Source organism: Epinephelus fuscoguttatus, linkage group LG7, assembly GCF_011397635.1.
Source record: "Epinephelus fuscoguttatus linkage group LG7, E.fuscoguttatus.final_Chr_v1".
In the NCBI taxonomy this organism is placed as follows: domain Eukaryota; kingdom Metazoa; phylum Chordata; class Actinopteri; order Perciformes; family Serranidae; genus Epinephelus; species Epinephelus fuscoguttatus.
In genome coordinates this window covers 17115710-17136698 of record NC_064758.1, presented here as the reverse complement: position 1 = coordinate 17136698, position 20989 = coordinate 17115710, and the positions used below count along the sequence as shown (strand labels likewise).

The 20989-nt window shown below is 41.1% G+C and overlaps 1 protein-coding gene across 2 annotated transcripts in view; it reads right to left on the bottom strand.

Annotated features, from left to right (window-relative positions):
• Positions 1 to 20989, bottom strand: part of sema3b (sema domain, immunoglobulin domain (Ig), short basic domain, secreted, (semaphorin) 3B) — a 98386-nt gene that overhangs the window by 8888 nt on the left and 68509 nt on the right. For both annotated transcript variants that reach the window (XM_049580903.1, XM_049580902.1), the window contains exons 3-11: positions 20498 to 20655; positions 19178 to 19240; positions 5032 to 5151; positions 4281 to 4374; positions 3953 to 4072; positions 3699 to 3841; positions 3366 to 3480; positions 731 to 800; positions 444 to 588 (exon numbers count right to left, since the gene is read on the bottom strand). In XM_049580903.1, the coding sequence (XP_049436860.1) occupies positions 444 to 588; positions 731 to 800; positions 3366 to 3480; positions 3699 to 3841; positions 3953 to 4072; positions 4281 to 4374; positions 5032 to 5151; positions 19178 to 19240; positions 20498 to 20655 (1028 nt within the window). The remainder of the gene's footprint in view (positions 1 to 443; positions 589 to 730; positions 801 to 3365; positions 3481 to 3698; positions 3842 to 3952; positions 4073 to 4280; positions 4375 to 5031; positions 5152 to 19177; positions 19241 to 20497; positions 20656 to 20989) is intronic.

Sequence of the window (20989 nt, the reverse complement as noted above, 5' to 3'; positions counted from 1 at the left end):
TAGAAACCAGGGAGCAAAAGTTGTTGTGTCAGTTACTTATGACTCACATAAAACGTACTATAACGATACCACAATGTTAAAGTATTCAATTACAAGTGAAGTTTTTGCATTAACAATTTAATGATATAACGGTTATACATCCAGGAGTTCACTTAAGTAAAGGAAAAATAAAATGTTTTGAAGGATCAGTAAAAGTACTCACTTTGCTCCATTCAGACTGTAACGATATAAAACTATAGCTGTCGTATAAATGTAGAGTACCATGAGTGTCGAATGTGTATGTGCAACACGTACTATATTTTTTTCTGAATTGTAGTAGCATAAAATGGAAATACCAATTAAAGTACAAATACCATACAGATCCTCTGTAAATCTATTTTTCACCGGGATGAGAGACTGCTGACACTACTCTATGGACGAGTTTTTTTCAGTTATTAACATACCATTCCCGGGCGTGGGTAGGGGACCTTTCCCTGGAAGGGGACCCACTGGTAGTTAGGCCCCTCTTTGTGAGCGAAGGGCCCCAGGAAGGCCCTCCGGATGTCATTCATGGAGTAGAGACATACAGCTGAGCCTTTAAATACACTGCTGCTGGGGGAAAGGGGGAGCTCGGTTAGGAACATCAGAACACACACACTCTTACCTTTATCTCCTTTCTCTCTCTTTTGCACACACACTGACACACACATATACACTTGCAAAGACACACACACAATGAAAGGACTCTGACCTGGAAGTAGAGAAGACAGTGTAGACCAGGGGGTTCTTTCTGTCCCTGGTCTGCAGCAGGAACACGTCGCCTGAGGACACACATACACACACGCAGGTCAGGTGGTGGTAGTCCAGAGGTCAAAGGTTAAGAGAAAGATAAGCAAACCCTACGGCCTTGTCTACTTAAAAGAGACATTTCAGTAACAACTCAGCCGTGACATGGAACCAAATCCACTAGCCTGCAGCTTAGAGCAGTGGTTTGTCAAATTTATTTCAACAAGATTTAATTCAAATTTAAATGACTAAATAAATTGCACTTCTCAGGTTGGCATCTGCCATAAGCAAGATGCATAATGAATAAAACATTGTAGTTAAAACTAAGATTTTCCACTCTTTCAACTAGTCCTAAACCATGAAAAGTTAATGTGGGGCAGGTGTTTTAGTAGAATAAATTCAAGAAGTTCAGATCAGCACACATCATTCTACAGGGAGGTCCTTGCTGAAGATTTGGCCTCAGGTATGGTCAGAAAACTCTCAAGAGATAAGGGACTCATTGTTCATATGAGGGAATGTGATGGGCAGCTCTAGCCTAAGGTAGGGTCAGGATTTGGACAAATTCCTCCACTAAGTTCACCTTTCGCTGCATCACCAGATGAGCACTAAGACAGATCATATTATGGCCCACAGATCAGAGGTCAGAGATCAATCAAACACATCCCGAGAGCTGAAACTGCTGCATCTGCTGCGCAAACCACACAACTGCAGGTTTGGTGTTTTCTCTTTGTGAGATGTGACATTGTTGTGTTTATTAAATTATGGGAAAAAATTGCAAAATTTCTGACTGTTTTATCTAAGTCATGGCATTTGAAAGAAGATGTTTTCTTTTCTTTTCAATGAGTCTTTTATTTTAGATAGAGGTAGAAAAAGACAACTTCTCATGTCTAGTTTGCTAACATAGTGGTGCAGAGATGAATCCTAATAGTTAGTATTTAGCACTCCCGGTTCCCTCGTCTTGAAGTGAATGGGTTTTTGCTTAGATGCCTGAAATACTGTAAGGTCTATGGTTAAAACAAGCTTTAGAAACTTTTACATCTTGTTCTATGAATAAAAAAACATTAGTAAATACGCTTCCCACTTGCGAATTGTAAAGCTTTTACATTTCTTAAAAAAGACGATTGCTAACAAGTGGTTCAATAAGACTACAAAACATGATTACACCAGACACAGCTTTACAGCCTTGTTGTACATTTGTTCTCCACAGAGCTTATTTTCTACAATAATCAAAATTCCAATGGGAAAATTCCACTGACTTTTTGACAAGAGAACCAGGGCGATGGTTTTTCCTAAACTTGTGCCAGCTCAAATGACAACTGTCACTAGCAGATTTTGACTAGCTACTTAAATATTACTGCTCCTGCAACATAAAAATGCTGCCTTGTAGAAACTTTAATATTTCCAGTTGGTTTTCAACAGAGCTGCCAACATTAGCTGACACTCTGATATTGCATGACATAACATTTATTTAGCTGACACTTTAGCCAAAGTGTTAGTGCATTCAGCCATGTGGGTAAAACTCCAAAAATTGCAATAGTAGCATCCAGGGCAAGCTTTCACACAGTGGGGAAATACTACTACTACATTTTTTACATATCCCGTAGCCCAACAAAATGTCGTTAGTTCCAAGGCAGAGGAGCATTTCATTAACTAATGTTTGGTTCTCTCACCCCTGTTGGCAGTAAGCTAGTTAATCACACACGCTAACTTCTTTTTACCCACATTTTTTATTGTATGAAGTTAGGTATAGGTTCCATAAGGGTTAAAGAAGTTTTATCTCTTAGTTGTGAATATTTATGAGTACAGTGCTCGGGTGAACTGGCACCAGATGTTTGTGGGACAATCTGAGTAGAGTGAAATTATGTCTTCTTTATCATGAAATATTTCCTGTGCCCACAATCCCTGCTTTAGAAATGTAGCCTCGCTTCTGGATCCTGTCTAATGAATCACATTGTTGCCTTTTGTCATATGAAGACTCACCAGAGACAAGCCTGCAACTTAACTCTGAACCCACAGCAAAAACACTGGCTTCGGATCAGGCCAGAATCTATTACCAATTAATCTCTCACTCATGCTTTCTCCAACTCTGCAGGAATGTGGGGCTGAATTGTAATCTACAATTGAGGTCAGAAATCTCGGTTAATTTATTATGCTTTCCTCGACTTTCTCTCCCTGTGCACCCACAGAATGTGCTTCTGGGTAAAAGAAGCAAGGTTGGAAAATCGGCCCAAATTTCAACTCTTTGTTTAGCTTTTGCTAACTTCTGAAAAATAGGATTGTCACAGTGCACAATAGCTTGGATGGATACAGTCGAAAACAGGGACAGAAAATAGTAACCTAGACAAGTTCCCACGACATTAGGACATCTGTTGTAGCCAGAACATCTGCTGTGGCCAGAGGTCTGTTGACTTACCTCAACACAGATCTGTTGAGGTCAAAAATGTGCTTTTTCCAAGCTCAAAAAGACACATACAATGACTTGTACTTTCATGCAAGGCTTCAATTCAAACACCACTTATGTTACATCATACTTTTTTAATATAATTTTAGTCATAGAGTTTACACTTTACAGAATCTGCCTGCGTGCATAGTGAACTTACGCAGTTCGTCAAAGTACGTGTCGCTGCCGTCGGCTCCTGGTACCGAGCAGATCAGACGGGTCTTGAGGAATGTCGTCCACTTGTTCACCAGACTTCGCTGACCACCCATGTCATTCTGATTAAAGACAAAACAGTCAAGAGTCATTTTAAATGGATATTACATTTAAAGGTGTGAAAGAAGAGAAGCAGTGTAACACTTTAAACAGAGTTTTGACCTCATTTTGTTACAGAATCTGTCAAATAGCCAGATGGAGTGGTGTGATGCAGACTGGTGTTTGTTTGTCATCCACTTTAGTTAAAATGTTGGACATGAGTGACGAAACAATCTCTCACCCTGCAGAGCTGTCCAATGCGGGAGTAGGTGGACTTTCCCAGACCCTGGGCCTCAACCGCCGTCTCACGGAAGAAGAAAAATACCTTGTCGTCATCAGGGTTTTCACTTTCAGGGACCCAAAAGGAACCCACAAATTTTGGTTCTGGTAGACAGAATCAAAGAGGAACAATGTCAGTTTGTCACAGCCAGAATAAAAGTGAACTAAACTGAAAAACATTGATGCCTAAACTGAAACATAAATACACACACAGACCATTGAGCCAGCGGGAGTCATGCTGTTCAGTTCGGATGGAGGGGCGTTTTCCCAAGCTTCTGAAGATGGTGAAGTCCCGTCCCATTAAGTCTGTGGCCACGCCCGCATATAGCTCATCACCTACGTACAAGACAGAACCAATAACTCACCGATTGATCATTGGACATTTCCTGATGACTAGGTCTATGACATCCACCAAAATCACCTAAAAGTATGGCATGAAAATGTACGAAAATGACGACAACAAAAACATAGTTCAAACCAATTTAAGTACAAACCCCTAGTTAATGAGTAATCAGCTCATATTAATATGTATGGGTTTAGTTACCAACGAGTACAGATGCAGCATTGTGGCGAGGATCATAGGGACTCTTCCCTTTCCCGTCCTCTACTTTAGCGGGGTCAATCCTAAATACATGGTCCTGATGGAGAGAGAGGACAGGGAGAAATTCAAATTGTGATCACACATACCCTTTGTTTTCTTTTGTTAGACTCAAACAGTAATTTTTGGGTTGAAATTTTAGGTGTGAGACTTTGGCAACGTGAGGGACTCAAAATAAATTTAAAACCGGGAACTTCAGCTATGCATGATGGATTCATCTGGACTCTTCACCATGATTTACCTTTTCTACAGCGTCAGTATCGGACTCCAGCTTGCTTGAGTCAGTTTTGCTATGCTAAGCTTTCCAAGTGTGAGCAACTGCTGGATATCAGATGTCAACATTCATCTCTTTATACACATAAATCCTGTGTTTTGAGGTTCTTTCCTGCAGTTTGTTCGGATTATGTTCTCACTTATAATGAACAGGTTGGCAGACAACTGAGGCTCAAACAGCTGAGCACAACGTGTGCATGTGTATGCGTGTGTGTGTGTGTGTGTGTGTGTCAGTGTTTCAGTTTGAATAACTGTTTGAGCAGGTGAGGACAAACAAAGGAAGTAGTATTCTCAGTGTATTTACTGTATAATTACTTTTTTGACTGGATCATATGACACCCTTGAGCAAGGAAAAATAAGAGCAAAGTATTGCAGTTCAGCAGTTTGTGTGTGTTTGTGTTGGTTTTGTTTTGTGTTTCCTCACCTCCATCCTGTGTCCAACCTCCACGAAGGCACAGGTAGGGTGGAAGGCCCCGGTTCCGCAGGCGTACAGGTGGGTGCGGTTATAGTGGTGCACAATCTTCACATAGTTCACACAGTCGGACTGAAAGACACACACAAAAACAGTTTCATGTTAACTACTGCAATTTAAAGAATCCTCCAAGAATAGCCACCTAAACGTGGTGGAGGAGTTTGCGTGTCCCTATGATCCTGGGATCTATGTTGTCCGGGGTAATAGCCCATGGGAGGGTCTCCCAAGACAAAGTGGTCCTAGGGGAGGAGCCAGACTAACAGCGGTTCAAGAAAACCTTGATGAAACCACACATTTGGAAAAAGAGAAACTTGCCCGGTATGAAGACGTTGGGGCCTCCATCTGGAGCCAGACCTGCAGGGGAGCTCACCAGCAAGCGTCTGGTGGCATGGGGCCCAGTCAGGCTCAGCCCAATTGAATGCCATGGAACTACTGCCCTGTGGGCCCACCATCTGCAGGACTGGCATCAGCGTGCATTGTGTGCCGGGCAACAGGCAGGGGTGGGGACCCAGGTGTTCTGACCCCTGGTGTCACAGACTGGCTGGCTGGCTCAAAGGGTAGTTGTTCGGAAAATATATCCTCATTGATTGGGATATTTTATTTATGCTTACATGCATGATGTAATTTAACTGTGCATTAAAATTCTGGTAAGGAAATACTTAGTATTTTTTATCTACATTTATTGGTCTAAAATGGTCACATCCAAACAGTGGAAAACATATCGGAGGGATTTGCCTATAAATAAACCTATTTACTTGTACAGTGTCACTTCAGGTCACTCAAAGCCAAAACACTGCCGGGAAAAAATACCATGGGCATGATCTCAGTTAACTGCAACCCATTTTAAAAGTTTAAAAACAAGTAAACGTGACAACAGGAGACCAAAACACCATAAATCCATGACTGACTAACAAAACTTGGACTCTCTCTCTCTCTTGGTTTAGTGATGTACATTCCTCACATAGCTCCTATCACCCTGTCTGCCTGTGACAACACTGACGAGCCCGTAGCTCCACCTCCAACACACTGTTGTGACAGACTTTGTGTCCCCGCTGTACTCACACATGTCTTCAATGTGTGCTTCTATAAAGGGTAAACTGGTCATAGGGACATCTATGTGTGCACACAACAGTCAAAAGTACAAAGAGCAGCCAAAACTGTGAGCCACTTAATAAATATGTTGCTGGCTCATATGCATAGTATAACACAAACATATGTTTTTGCGTCACAGTGAAACAGTGAGCAGAGGATTGTGTCAGTTTTGTACTGTTTTCATGCAAAACAGGTGCAACAAGAAGACAAACCAATAAGGGAATGCTTCCTGCTTAATTAGCTAAGTGGCTTGTCGGCTGGATTCCATGGATGTATAATGAGAATTAGATACAGTATTCAAGTAGGGGCCCCATCCATGCATATGAAAGTTGCTCAGTGGTGCATGAAGCCAGACATGTTTGACTCCCTGGGTATAAAATAACCCAAGTGATCTCAGCATATGATGAAATTCGTCTTGATAGGTTGGTCAGCAGTCAACAATAGGACATATTCAAAGAATAAAAATTAAATATAAAATGGCCACTATGGGACTTCAGTTTTAAGGATAATCATGCTTGACATTTAACACATTTGCTGGCACGTGTTTTGTGTAGGTTTGGTTAAAACATTCACACTAGTAAATATTAGTTAGGTGAACCAACAACTAAACCATACAGCACAATTGACAAAATAAATAAGACCTTCCTTTTAAAGCATTTTTTGGCAAATACAGGTTTTGGTACCTGCAAACAGAACCAGGCGAACAGTTCCCTGCTGCATCCACGCTTTATGCTGAGCTATGCTAACTAGCTGGTGGCCGTAGCATTAGCGTGCAGTTATGAAAGTGGTCTTCACATCTGATTTTTGACAGGAAAGCGACAAGTACATTTCCAAAACATGCAAAAATGTTAAGACAATTCTTAAATAACAACACACTTGACTTTTGTCTTTGCTTCTTGACTTTTTTAAAGAGTATGGGATTCAACAGACAAAAGACAAGAATAAACTGATGCTTTTTATCTCAAATTTTACAATGGACAACCTTTCGTACCATTTTTATTTCTCTTCCAGCTTTATCCTCCTTCACACCATCAATTTACAGTATCCCCATCCCTGCCTGCCTGTTCCCCCCTCCTCTTATCTAGACAGCGGGTTATTGACCCGCGGTCACATCTGTCCATCTTGGAGTCATGTTACAGTAAGCTGGATCTCAGTGTACAGTAAATCTTTTCTCCAGCTGTCTCTAACAGACTAGATGGTACACATCCCTCTTCTTAACACCAGGCTTTTGAAATGGCTGGCCTGTTTTTTAACTAGAACATGAAGATTATCGTGATTGCCACCTTGATAAGCAGTGATCAATCAGCCCCGGGGCTCCGTAGTATGAGTTGGTATGATGCTTTCAAATGTCAAAAGATCTACTAAATCAGATCTTGCTGTCTTTACACACTACTGTACACACACACACACACACACACACACACACACACACACTGGCTTTCACATCTGAATCACTCCCTTTCTCTCCTGCTTGCTTTTCCCCAGACAGGCCACTGTAACATCTGTCTGTCGATCCAGTTACAGACACTGTTGGACCCCTGGGGGCCATTGGAGAAGAGGTTTATAAAACCATGAGTCTTATCATCAGTGAACAATGTGTGGTTTGTCAATGTGTACGAAGCCTATGGATTCTTCATAATTCAATTAGTTAATCTTCATGCTGTTATTTTGACTTCATTACAAGTACGTTTGTGTCTAAATGACCTTGTATAGCACATTATTTGGCTTCGGTATTCAGATGATAATCTCTTTATACGAATAAGCAATGTGTTTTTCAGTAAGCTTGTAGTATAAAACCACATTTGCTGATACCAACAGTAACTACAGGTGTCAGCCAGGACTGAAATCTTCAAGAATTTATTCATCCAATTCTGCCCATGATGGTAGAAGTGTTTTGGCCTTATTTTTTTCTTTATAATTGCATTTTTATATTTTATATTGCTTTCCTGTTAAGGTAGTGTTTGTGGTTGTCATTGGTGCATTTAATGCCTACAGGCAAACCAAATTTCCGTCAAGATAAAGACTGAATTATGAATGGATGAACGGAGCTCTTTAGTTTAATTCTCTCTTTTTTCTGTTTCTCAATCTCTCTCTTATCTATACCTTTACTCTCTTCTTTAATCAAATGTCTTTCTTTATCTGTCAGTTCTGTCTTTCACTCTCACTCGAGGGTGACAGACAGACAGGCCAGGTTGTGAAAGCAGTGGCAAGCAGAATTGAGGCTCATTAGGCCTGGCATGCACGCGCACACACACACACACACACACACACACACACACACACACACACACACACACACAAACCCTCAGTGGTTTAGAACAAAGACCTGCTTTTCAGCCTTTGAAAACCACTAGGGGGTTTAGGTTGGACTTGTTGGTGTGTGATTGCATACATGCTTCCGTGTGTGTGCGTGTGTGTGTGTGTGTGTGTGTGTGTGTGTGTGTGTCTGCACATGTGAAGGTGTTCAACCAATCGACAGGCCGATTAAGGATTAAGGTGTTGACAAACACAGGAGACCTCTGTTTCCCATGAAAGAAAGGGGCAAATACACTCAACCTTTGCCTTTTCCCTCAGGCTGACATGTACGTTTGCACAATGAATGAACATACACACTCTAACACACACCTCAGCAGCTTCTACACACCCATGCTCCTCTGATAAAACGTACTCGTGCCAAGTTTCAATCAACCTTTTTTTCAGGATTCCAAGGAAGTGTATCTGAAGCAAGACCACCTCCTCCTCAATCTAACTCCCATATTAGTACTCCCTGTATTTTACACCCTTAGTGTGTGTGTGTAGGGGTGTGTGTTGGAGGGCAGAGGAAGGTGAGGGAGTCAGCAGCCTGGTAGTTTGACAAAGTCAATTCTTTGATGTGACAAAAGAGAAAGAGCAGGAGGAAAAGAGAAGGTAAAAAGACAGAAGACGCTTGAAAGACCTTGAAAAGTTCAGAAAGGAAGGAGGAGAACAAGAGAGGTGAATCATGCCAGCCATCACATTGCCTTAGTGTGTGTGAGTGTGTGTGTGTGTGTGTGTGTGTGTGTGTGTGTGTGTGTGTGTGTGTGTGTGTGTGTGTGTGTGTGTGTGTGTGTGTCTGCGTGGGTGGGTGTGGATGTTAAAGGGTTGGCTGGACAACCTTTGACCTACCACTGACTCATTAGTTGAAACAGTGAGCAAAATGCATTCTGTGACCTCACTGCAGCCTGAGCTTTAGGTCTTTTGCCTTCACATCTTGTAAAGCTCTATTGTTCCTCAGTGGATGTCTTTATTTTCTTCTCTCTTTATTCTTTCCATTCTAGAAAAGATTAACCAGATCTATCTATTTATTATCCAGCCATTATCTGCTACGTCTCTCCATCTATGTCTGTTCCCCATTAACTAGTTTTTCATTCAAGCACTATGTATGGAGTTAGAAAGTCCAAAGGAAACGTACAATTTACTCAACATTGCAATGGATTTTTTTATGATCCTTAAAGTAAAGAAATTGGATGTCAGAGTCATTTTCCCCACCATGCCTATGTCACTAGTGTTGTTTATTTAATAGAGTAGTATCTAGTCATATTTTAAATGTAATTGGTTCTAGTGTCAGGTGTGCATTATTTGCTATAATCTGCTGACATTGAAAAACCTAATTTTTCCCATTAATCTGGCACTAACATTTATTCAGCCTATCCAAATGCATATTTCAACTACTTCATAATTTTAAAAGTTTAGGTAGAACAGAGCTACTGTTTATCCTTCTCTGTTTTGATTGTGTTTGAGAGCAAAGAGTCCCAGTAGTCCTGCAAACTTTAATAAAGTTAATGGCTGAGAGCCTCTGACTGAACACACAGAGCGATGGCGCGCAGTAGACAGCCATTAGATACACAACACAGCACAGTGTAATATCCCAGGAATGCCTTTGATTGCTTTGGCTGAACAGGACAGTGTAGCAGCATGGACATTTGTCTGATATACTTCGCCATCGACAAACTGATTTCTGGACTCTGACCTTGTACAAACTGTACAGTTATAACAATATTACTAAAGAACCCATCGAGGAAGAGCGGTATTTCCTTCTTTTCAATTATTGGGATGGAAACACTCAATTGTTTCAGAAACAGCATAAGTGAATCTTCACACACTGATGATCTACACAAATCTACTCAGTAATTCACTGTGAAAGTCAAATGATTATGCTCGATGGTTTTCAGCAGGAGCATGCTTCTTCACGTTCACACATTTGCCCAGACAGCATTTGTATGTGGGTCCATGCTGATAGATAATTGGTTAAAAAATGGGCCCTGAATGGAATTGTCCATGGGTTCCATATTGGCCCCATGCCAATTACCCACATTCATGGCTTTACCAAAGTGGGCATCACATGGCTGTGCTAGGGCTACCTGGGCACCAAGTGGGTATGGGCCCAAAATGGGCATCTAATCTGGGGCCTACTTGGGTAAACCCACCCATGTGAGCAGTTGGCATGGGGCCAATATGTAACCAATGACCAATCCCATATATTGCCCATTTTTCAGCCCATTAACTACCCACATGTCTGTATTTTATTGCTTTTTATTCTTGCTATAAAGCACTTTGTGGTTGTATCTGTGAAAAGTGCTATAGAAATAAAAGTTACTTACTTACTTACTTACTTACACATGGGCCCTACATATTAATGTTGGCTGCTTTGTTCAATAGTTCAGTGTTAAGTCCCATGCTCAAGGGCACTTCATGTCCTGACACCTAAATGACTAATTACAGGTCATTTGTAAATGCTTCCCAAAATGACCAATATAAGTATTTTGCAGATCTAGTGCGATGATAGCAGCATGACTCTGTGGATTACAATGATGATTGATTGTTCGGTCGCTTTGATCTAGTCAGATTTGCAAATGAATACTAGCAAATCTGATATAAATTATGTTCCCATAGGCCTCAGCTGTATTTTGTGTTTAGCGCTAATTAGCAACTGTGAGCTAACACATTAAACAAAGATGGTGAACATGGTAAACATTATACCAGCTACACATCAGCATGTTAGCACTGCTGTTGTGAGCAGGTTAGCATGCAAATATTAGCATTTAGCTCAAAACACTGCTGTGTACCTAAGGTAATCAGACACCCAGTTTGTCTGGGGTGCTGCATTCTGCACACACTGCAAGTGTACATTCTCTGTTGTGAATGGTGGAAATGCCAATGCGAAAGACCATATTGAGATGGCCAAGTATAAGCAGTGGCTAGAAGCGGGATAAACTTTGGTGACAGCCATCTGAAATTGGCAGCTCAGGAGGAGACCTTAGCCTACAATCTGATGAAACACATCTAGAGTTTTCGATCCTTGTGTGTTAATGTGTTCTTATATTGTTTTTAAATAAACTATGTTTTTCATTTTTTGTTTGATGAGGTGTTGTCCATGGTGTTTAAAGATGCGATCAATAACTGTCCCACATTCTAATGAATGTGACTATGGTGCATGCATCAGCACACGTGCGCGACTATGAACGTGCAGTACGTGCATGTCTCTGTATGGGGATTTGAAAAAAGGTCACCCTTTTAGTACCTCACAGAGCTGCTGGCTTAACTGTAGATTCCTAAAGCCTTTACACATTGAGAACATTTTTTTTTTAACCTAAAACTGTCACACGTCTAAAAATAAATATGACCTCATATTGTGTCAATGATGTTTGCACACTGAGTCCGAAATTTTAGTCCGTCATTAAAGTTTTAGGAACAGGTTTGATTTTCTGTGTTTTCGGCATCCATCAAAAGCCTTTAGAGAGTTGTTTGACCAAGACTCAGTGAAGAAAATGTGGCAAAGGGACACATTCGTGACAAAACAGAGAAACAGGTCCTACAGTATCCTTTCATGACTCAGATAGCTCATGTTCAACAGGTCAGATAATAATAATCAGGTGGATAATGATGATGAGGAGGAGGATGTGGACCGCACACAGACAGAGAGTGAGCCAAAGTGTGGAGACAGAGAGGGAGGACAGCTCAGCCCCTTCAGTTGCCAAAATGCCAAATTTGGGGAAAGAGTGGGAACAGTGGAGAGAAGCAGTGGAGGAAATGTGTCTTTTCATTTTGTATTATACTGCGAATTTTGTAGCGAATAGAACAATAAAATGCACCAGACTCAGTGTGCAAGATTTCTCTGCGTAACCCTTTTTTTTCGGATGACGGATTAAAAAAAGGCATCCAAAAAACAAAAAAAAAAAACAGACTCACTTTTTCATAAGAGACAACACAAATAATTCAGTTAACAATCATCTGCATAATTAAAATAAAAGCAACCAACACTGACTGTAGGTAGAAGGCAGAAAATACACCCAAATCTCCAGTGTCCAGTTTGCACACCCTTCCATTCATTCATCCACCTCACCCTTGTGAAGCAATTCCTGCTTTGCAGCAGAGCATTTCATATCATAGGTCATTTCAGCTGCTTGAACAAATGAACATTGCTGACAGGGTCATTGTATGCAGGACCTTCTGTTGTCAAGAATAAACTATTTGCATGTCAAGAGAACGTGCGCATTAGTTAATTTAAGCCTTTTAAACAAATGACCAATGCAGGTATTTCCGTGGCCAGTTTAAGGTTTAAAGCATTCACAGTTGCTCAACCTCAACATCAACCTCTTTCCCCACAGTATCCCAGTCTGCCACTGGATTTTAACTGGTGCTAACATGACAGCATAAACACGTTCCATCACCTCTGTAGGTTTAAATAGGCTCCAGCTCTACAGACAGAGTGCTGAGTCAGACTGAGTGTCTGGGTGAACTGTCAACTGTTTACTGCCCCTGTCTGACTGTGTTTATGTGCATGTGTCTGTGTTTGTGTTAGTGTGTCTGTGTGCATGTTAGGTGGCTTTTCTGTGGTCTATGGGTGTGTGTGAGTGTTGAAGTGTTTATTACTTGTCTTTATGTGGACTACCTGTTAAACCCATCATAGTGTATTTGCTGAGCTACTGTCGCACTGTGTACTGAGATAGCTAGCATTACAGGTCATTTATTTAAATCTATGTAACACAAAATAATTCAATAAACTGCACTGTATGGCACATGACGACCACCAAATTTTTTCTGCTTTTATAGGAACTGTTTGACATTTTGGGAAATACTCTTATTCGCTCTCTTGCTGACCCAGAGGAAAGGAACATTCAAAGTAAGATCTCTTCTTTGTCCAGTTTATTTCTCCAAGACATAACTGACCCATATTTCTTGAATGCAGCTCCTAAGAAACAGCCCTCCCCTTGTCTCAGCCCGATCCTAATTTAAGATCTTAAAATCTTCTTGCTCTTCTCTCATTGCAGTAATCTCTACTTGTCTGAAATAGTCAGTGCTTGAGATAACAGTAAGATCCAAAAGAAAACTTGACAGGCTTATAAATGAGTCTGCATAATTTCCGATATTTGTCTCAGTGTTCATATTCAACTCTCAACTTTGTGCATTTTATCTGTTCTCAGAGTTTAGAAACTTCTGAGAAGCCTTTGAGCACAGCAAAAGAACTCCCGTTGATTTAAACCCAGTTCAGACCAATGATTTGTGATGAGATGAAACTGTTTTAGAATGTTGCAGCGTTGTGAACCAGCTGGTCTGAGCTTGACTCAAGCCGGCTGAAGGTATCACCAGCAGCTCTGCTGGTCAGATCGCCGGTGGCTGGTTTTAGAACAAAAAGCATGTTGTCTGTGTCAACATTCAATCGGCTTATAGTGAATTCTGCTCGTCAAGTCAAAATGACCGCTTCCTGCAGCAGGTGCTCCATCCCCACCAAGCCACTCCTTCCTCACAATGTGTTGGTGTTGTACGATGAGTCACTGCTGCTGCTCGCTGTATGTGCTTATGCCCCGCCCCCCCCACTCACACATACTCACTGACTGATTAATTGGTGCTGGTTATTTATATTTTTGTGGCGTATTTATTATGAATACAGTCCATCCGATACTGGTTTTGTTAATCTTTTTCGCCGTTTCAGAGCTACAACAAATGCAACTATAGCAAGTATCTATCGCTATCCTTGTTCATATTTTAAGAAGCTACAAATTATATTCAGCAACAAAATAAGCCTGAAAAGCTGGAAATCAGGGTGGGAGTACAGACAGTTGTTGCATAGAGATGATACACTGCCTCATTTCGTTGCATTGGTGTGAACTGACAGGTCTTTAGAACGTTGCAGAACTGCACATTGTCAGTAGTTAACCACTGTTAACTTGTCCCGTCACAAATCTGAACTGGGCTTTATTCTTTTGCTCTGTATTTCTCCTGTGGGGAGGGAAGTGGGTGGTGGCAGGAGAAACAGATCAGAATTTAGTCACCTTCAAATAAGAGTTTTATTTATTTCAAATGGGACAAAGAAAGGACTATTGTGAGCAGCAAAACATTTCTCCAGGGAAACATAGATAAGAAGAATGATGCCACTCTCATGATTGTCCATTAAATACGAAGCTACAGCCAGGAGACACTCAGCTTAGCTAAATGTATAACATAAAGACTGGAGACAGGGAAAACATATAGCCTGACTCCGTCCATGGAAAAAAGACAGTGTTGAAATGACAAGCTGTGGTTTTATGGTGGGTAAAGAGTGGGATTATTTTTTGGTCAGGCGCAGTGACTTCTTGTCATCAACACAAGGTTGCCAAGCAACCAGCTGTGAAAAGGTCTTGGTCTCTTATGCTCATGTCTGCATAACATTAGTTTTTAAAACAGTGGAGTGTTTGCATTACAGTCTAAAACATTCAGCAGCACATATATAATGTATTATTATTGTATAGTGTGTATGGTGGTAACGCAAACGTGTTCTGAGACAAAAGGAGAAAAGATGCACACTGTCACATGTTTGCCACATCAGGTGGTGACTTGTGTGGACTTTGGACAGCCAGGTATCCAAGAATGCATTTCTCACAGACCAGCGGCGATGGCAGCTGTCCTTGGGAGTTTGTACTCCCGAGTCGAACTTGCCAAGTCTGAACTCCCAAGTGCACAAGTCGGAACTTGGCGTATTTGGTATTGAAAAACACCTTAAATATCTGGTGTTTTCCAAGGCACCATCTTTGTGTGGTGAAGACACCTCCAATAAAGAGTAAGAATACAATGTAAAGTCACTGCAGTGTAATGTAAATACATAGATTTAAGCTAATTAACAGCATACAATTAAGCATCCACCAATATTTCCTGTGTGTGTGTGTGTACAGTATGTTAGAACATGTGTACTTGTGCAGTGCATGTGCTAATTAGCAGCATACATTAAAGTGTGCAAGGTGCAAAAAGACAGATCCAACAGTGAAAAGGTTAATGTGAGGGTAACTCCATGAGAGGAAAGCGATTCTACGAACGAGTACATGGAGACGATGGGAGCACAGAGGGGGTCGTAAACAACATGAGAAACTTCTGGTTCCCAGAGAACAACTAATATGAGATACAGAGAGAGCATGGGAAGAGGGGAGGACTGCGAGAGACAGAGAAGTAAGAGAGAAGAGGTCCAGTGGGGGAGAGAGACGTTGGCCTGCTCCTACAGAGAAACACACTTCTCTGTAATTAGGGTCAACGGTGTGAGGTCAGCTCAGTTCTCAGTGTGTGGGTGAGTGTTCACAAAGATACTAAAAGTCTAAAGGAATAGGAGGGGAGTCAGTGTTTAACAAAGGATAAAAATAACATTTCAAAAGCCAGAAAGGCAGGGATAAAAACTGACCAGGGGAAAACTCCTTATAATGCAATGCTTGTCTTCAAAAGCCCCACAATTTTTTCTTTTATTTTCTTATCTCTTTCTCCCTCCCTCCCCTTCGCTTCTTCCTCTGGGGCAATTTTACTAATTCTCTCCGCTACTCCCCGTCTCCACTGTTACTCTCTTTCTCAAACACATACACACAGAAACCTGAGCACACACACACACACAGACAGACTTCTGGTCAGGTGAAACTGGAGCCTGGAGTTTTGAATGAATGGAGCTCGTTGTCTGTCTGCTACAGCTGTGTAATCACACTGATGAAGGGTTTGTTTTACACACGCACAATGACACACACACACACACTGGGTACTTAAACATACATGAACAAACATATACACGCACTGTTAAACACAGGAATACAGTATATATAGGCAGATTTGTGACATGTCAGCACAGGTCGATGGGAAGTTACTGTTAAACACACGTGAACAGACTAACACACACACACACACACACACACACACACACACATATATATGAGTTAGCTAATTGTGTGTGATGTAATCTTGGGTGGTCTATAGGCTCACTGTGGCCTCTACATGTCGGTCAGTGAAGTCAAGCCTGACCTTCCCAGACTCCATCCACATACATAGACACATAATCATCACATGCAGTATTTACTTGACATATTCTTAGAAGCTAAATGTCTAACTTCTTCACATCAAAATAGAAAATCTCAATTTTTAAACTTTTTCTGGCAGCCAATAAAAACACAAAGGGAGACAGCATGGTGGCCTTGAAAATAGTCCTGAGAGCAATAGGTCATGAGTTCTATCATGGTGACATGTAATAGCCATATGCTGCTCATTGGGTCCCTCCCTACACACTCTCTCCATTTACAAGCACTCAGGGGGCCAGGTGACTTTTCATTTAAGAGTTAGCATTTTAATAAAATTCTGATCTTGTGACATATTTTATACAATTACCTTTAATGTTGTTAGTCTGTTAGTCTTGAAAAGGCCAGTTTCAACCCCAATCATACCTTCCTTGTTACACAAAGGATAAACATACACTGCAACCTACAGTAACCTCACATGCAGTGGGTCAGTGACAGAATTCTCCCATACCTCTGTCCTTATTTTCGAGGCGTCATTCCAGTGTTACCTAGGGTGTAGTCGAGCCCTGTGTGGTGTTTTGAGCATGTGTCTCTTCATATAAACCAACATTGTACGAGATTGGTCAGGGCTATCTTTACAGTTCAAATAGCAATCTGCTCAGCCACTGTGGAGATACCAGTATCTAAAGTCAAGAGAACTGTCCTGCCTGCAAATCTGAGGGCATAGGTTTCAAAGCATATAACACTAGTAGGCTATAAACTGTAGGTTTATAGCCTACTGATCAACATATTGATCCAGGGAAAAGTTGGCTGAACATTTGACCTAAGGCTAAAACATTGCTGAGAACATAAAACCCTATGAAAGGTCTTCTTAATTGATCTGTCATATTAAGAGGATATTGAGCTGGGGAATATAGTCCCTGGAAACATTGCATCCTGGAGCACAGATACACTCCCCTCCATGGCTTAATTACTGCGCTTTAAAGAAGTATTTCCCCACTGGGAAGATGGCCTTTTTTCATAAAACTAGGATGTCTATGCAGTTGAAAGATACAAATACTTAAAACAGTTAGGGACACACTTTTGATATTACAGATAAACACGGAACTAAAATATGTTATTAAAAAGACTATAGGTGAGAAATAGGCAATGCAGTAACAAAATCTTGATTTACATTCAATCAGCGCTGTCTAATTTTACATTTCTATCAGATTTCGGTCCAAGTTTGAGAGGGTCCATGTCATTGGTCCGACAGCCCATTGGTCCGACATCCCATTAGTCCGATGGTCCGTGGTGCTGACCGGCTCCCAGTGGGCGTATTTCTACCTTGATGGTGCGCCGCGACCAGCTCTGGGTCAGCTGGGAAAGGCTTGAGGCGAAGCAGGCTCACGGCTTATGTGTTTGTCACTTTCTTTTTCATTTTAACCCACACCATGATCTTTTCCTGACCCTAACCAAGTGGTTTTTGTGCCTAAACCTAACCAGACCTTAACCACAGGGCATCATGATGATTTCGGAACAACGGGACTTCGGAACAATGAGTTTAATATGGTCGGACCAATGGGCTGTTCCCGTTTGAGAGAGCAAGAGGGGCGGGTTTGTCTCTTGATCTGCTTCTATAGACTTTATAAAAATGTGCAAGTACAGCCTGTAGTTTAAGCAACAGCCTGAGAGCCAGCAAGTTTCACCGGAGAACAAGTTGGGATATCTACTGGCACTGGTTAGATGGAGAGATGTTTACCACAGTTCATTTCCAAAGACTAGACACATTGTTTTGATACAAAGCTGGTTGAAAATGGGCAAAGTACCCTTTTAAGTGTATTAGTGATACAAGATGCTCCTTTATCGTACTGCTCAGCTGTGACACTGACTCAGAGGAGATAGACCATAGAGGCCTAGAGGCTACTTAATGCAAATTTCAGTTTGAGTCATAATATTAAGTAAATCATTCAAGGAAGCACAGCTTCCAATCTTTGCTTAGATTCCTTTGTATGGCTGCCACAGTACAGACTCTGTGAAGACTTTATGATGCACATGCTCTCTTGTAAAATTTAAACCCAGTAGCTACTGTGTATACACGGCCAAGAAATCAGGCTTCTCAGGAATCTAGCTTTGCTAACTGGGTTTATCTAATTAACCAAACTGAAGTTTCTGATTTACAGTACATAATGTTAAAGAAATGTGTTTACTGCATGAAGCTACAGAACACACACTGATTGCAAACTGCAGTAGAGAAACACAAATGTCTTTAAGATATGCTGGGTTTGATGCTGAGCCAGTCGGAGAGCATTTAAAACAAACAGATTTTGAGGAAGTGATCTCACCACAGGGCAGGGCCCATTGAAGGAGTGTCGCACCTTTTATTACATGTTATTTGTTGAAACGTGGTGTTTCTGTCTTGTGATGACTCCCATGACTCCAGTGGATTAAAAGGTAGCATTGTGTTGCGCTGGGTAGGAGTGGACAGTTACCTCCTCCACGAGGAGCCCTGCAGCCCTCTTATTTATCTCTGTGCGCACAATGTCTGGGGGATAATGAGGAGGGATTTTTTTTTTTTTTTAAAAAGCGATGTTATGTAACATATCGTGGTTCATACGCAGTCACTTTGTTCTGCCAAAAAAAAGTTGCAAATAACTCTTCACTTTGGATAATGAAAAATGTGGTATTCACATTTTCTCTCAGAGAATATTTAATGCACTTAATACACAGTTGAGGTTTGAGTGGAGGTGAGCTGGTGTGAGGAGACTTACAGTGATATCCTTGCCAGCCCAGTTACACTCCTCCCTCCAGTCGACGGGAGCGGGCCAGTAGATCTGAAACACAGCAGGCAAATGTCAGAAGATCCTGTCTAATATAAAGTCTGCTTGATGCAAATTTTAAGACATTTAATTTTCAAACACCCAAAACAACATGTTTGTTCTCTCTAAATCAACAGTACACATATAGTCTTGCTTCTTTTCAGCCTCGCCATACTTAATTGTTTTCCCTTCCTCACTCTTCAGTCCTTTCCCATCTGCCACACTCTCCTCTGTCCTCATTCTCCTTTCTCATTGTAAAGGAAGATCAAAAACAGCTTTAGCTATGTGGTTAATCTGCACACTCATGCCATAAATCAAACTTGCCCATACACCTAAAACCAACAGAAGCTTCAACTCAAACATGTAATTTACTGCAAACAGCTGTGAACAGATGTTTGTAACAGGCTGTTTTTTTGTTTTTATATCTATGTTTTTGTGCATGTGTCTGTGCATTTAAGTGTGTTATCTGCTTTAATATGTAAATGGTAGCCTGTGCAAGTCTACATTGGCTATCACATACTCCAAAGGGAAAGGTTTCAATCAAACTATATCCTTTAAATATTAATCACTTTGTTCTTTTGGATAAATTGTCTCGTTTCATCTCTGTCCACCTCTTTGATTTTTTACCTTTCTCTATCAATCACACATTTCTCTTTCTTCTGTTCCTACATGTGAAGCTGCTGACTTGAGTGGTCTCACATGTGCAAGAATATGATTCAGTTGTTTTCAAAGGAGCATGTTGGTAAAATGTGTCCACAGTATTGAATACTTCTTCTTCTTTTATGACTTCAGATCCACATGAAAACAAACTCATAAAGCTTGTGTGGCTTGACAACAGCAATAAACGATTCTTAGGAATCATAGAAGGCAGTGATGGTAAATAAAAAACACTTCCTGATTTCCATCCCATACTGATATAATCTCCTCAATCTAGACAGTCCTCAAGGCAAACCCAAGTAATAAAGTAATTTCATGATAAGAGACACGTAAGGTGAACTGATTACAGTTCAGGTAATCTCTGGATTACGTTGTACAGTGTATTGCCATATAAAGTACAGTAATCGCTAAATAATACTGCTTTGTTTGTAGAGACCAAACCCAATGAGCTCATGAGAATTTTAAACACAGTGCAGCTCAATAATGTGGTGAAACTTCAGCACTGAGTCATAAGTAATCGACAAACCCTTCATGTCCCCAGTTTTTCTGCCCAACAAAACAGTTCCTGATTTATTTTGATGTATTTTTATTGATTTGATTTTGATTCTAACCAACCTTGTGCTCCTGCTTGGCGATATTATCTAATGACAGCGACAGCAGGAAGTTCTTGGCCCCGACGAAGAGGCGGCCTCTTTCTTCATCCAACAGCAGAGCGCTGAAGCAGCACGAACGCTCCAGCTCAAATCGCCGCACTCCATGGAACTGCTGCAACTCTGAAATTGTACAGACACACGGGATTATAGGCAACTGTTAAAGAAGAAAAAAGAAATATTTAACTGCTGGAAAGACCGTCTTTTCACAAAACTGGCCTTCATGCATTCATTCATTCATATTCTGTAACTGCTTATCCTGTTAGGGGTCAGGGAGGGTGCTGGAGCCTATCCCAGCTGACATTGGACCAGAGGCAGGGTACACCCTGGACAGGTCACCAGACTATCGCAGGGCTGACACATAGAGACAAACAACCAGTCACACTCACATTCACAGCTATGGACAATTTAGAGTCACCAATTAGCCTGCATGTCTTTGGACTGTGGGAGGAAGCTG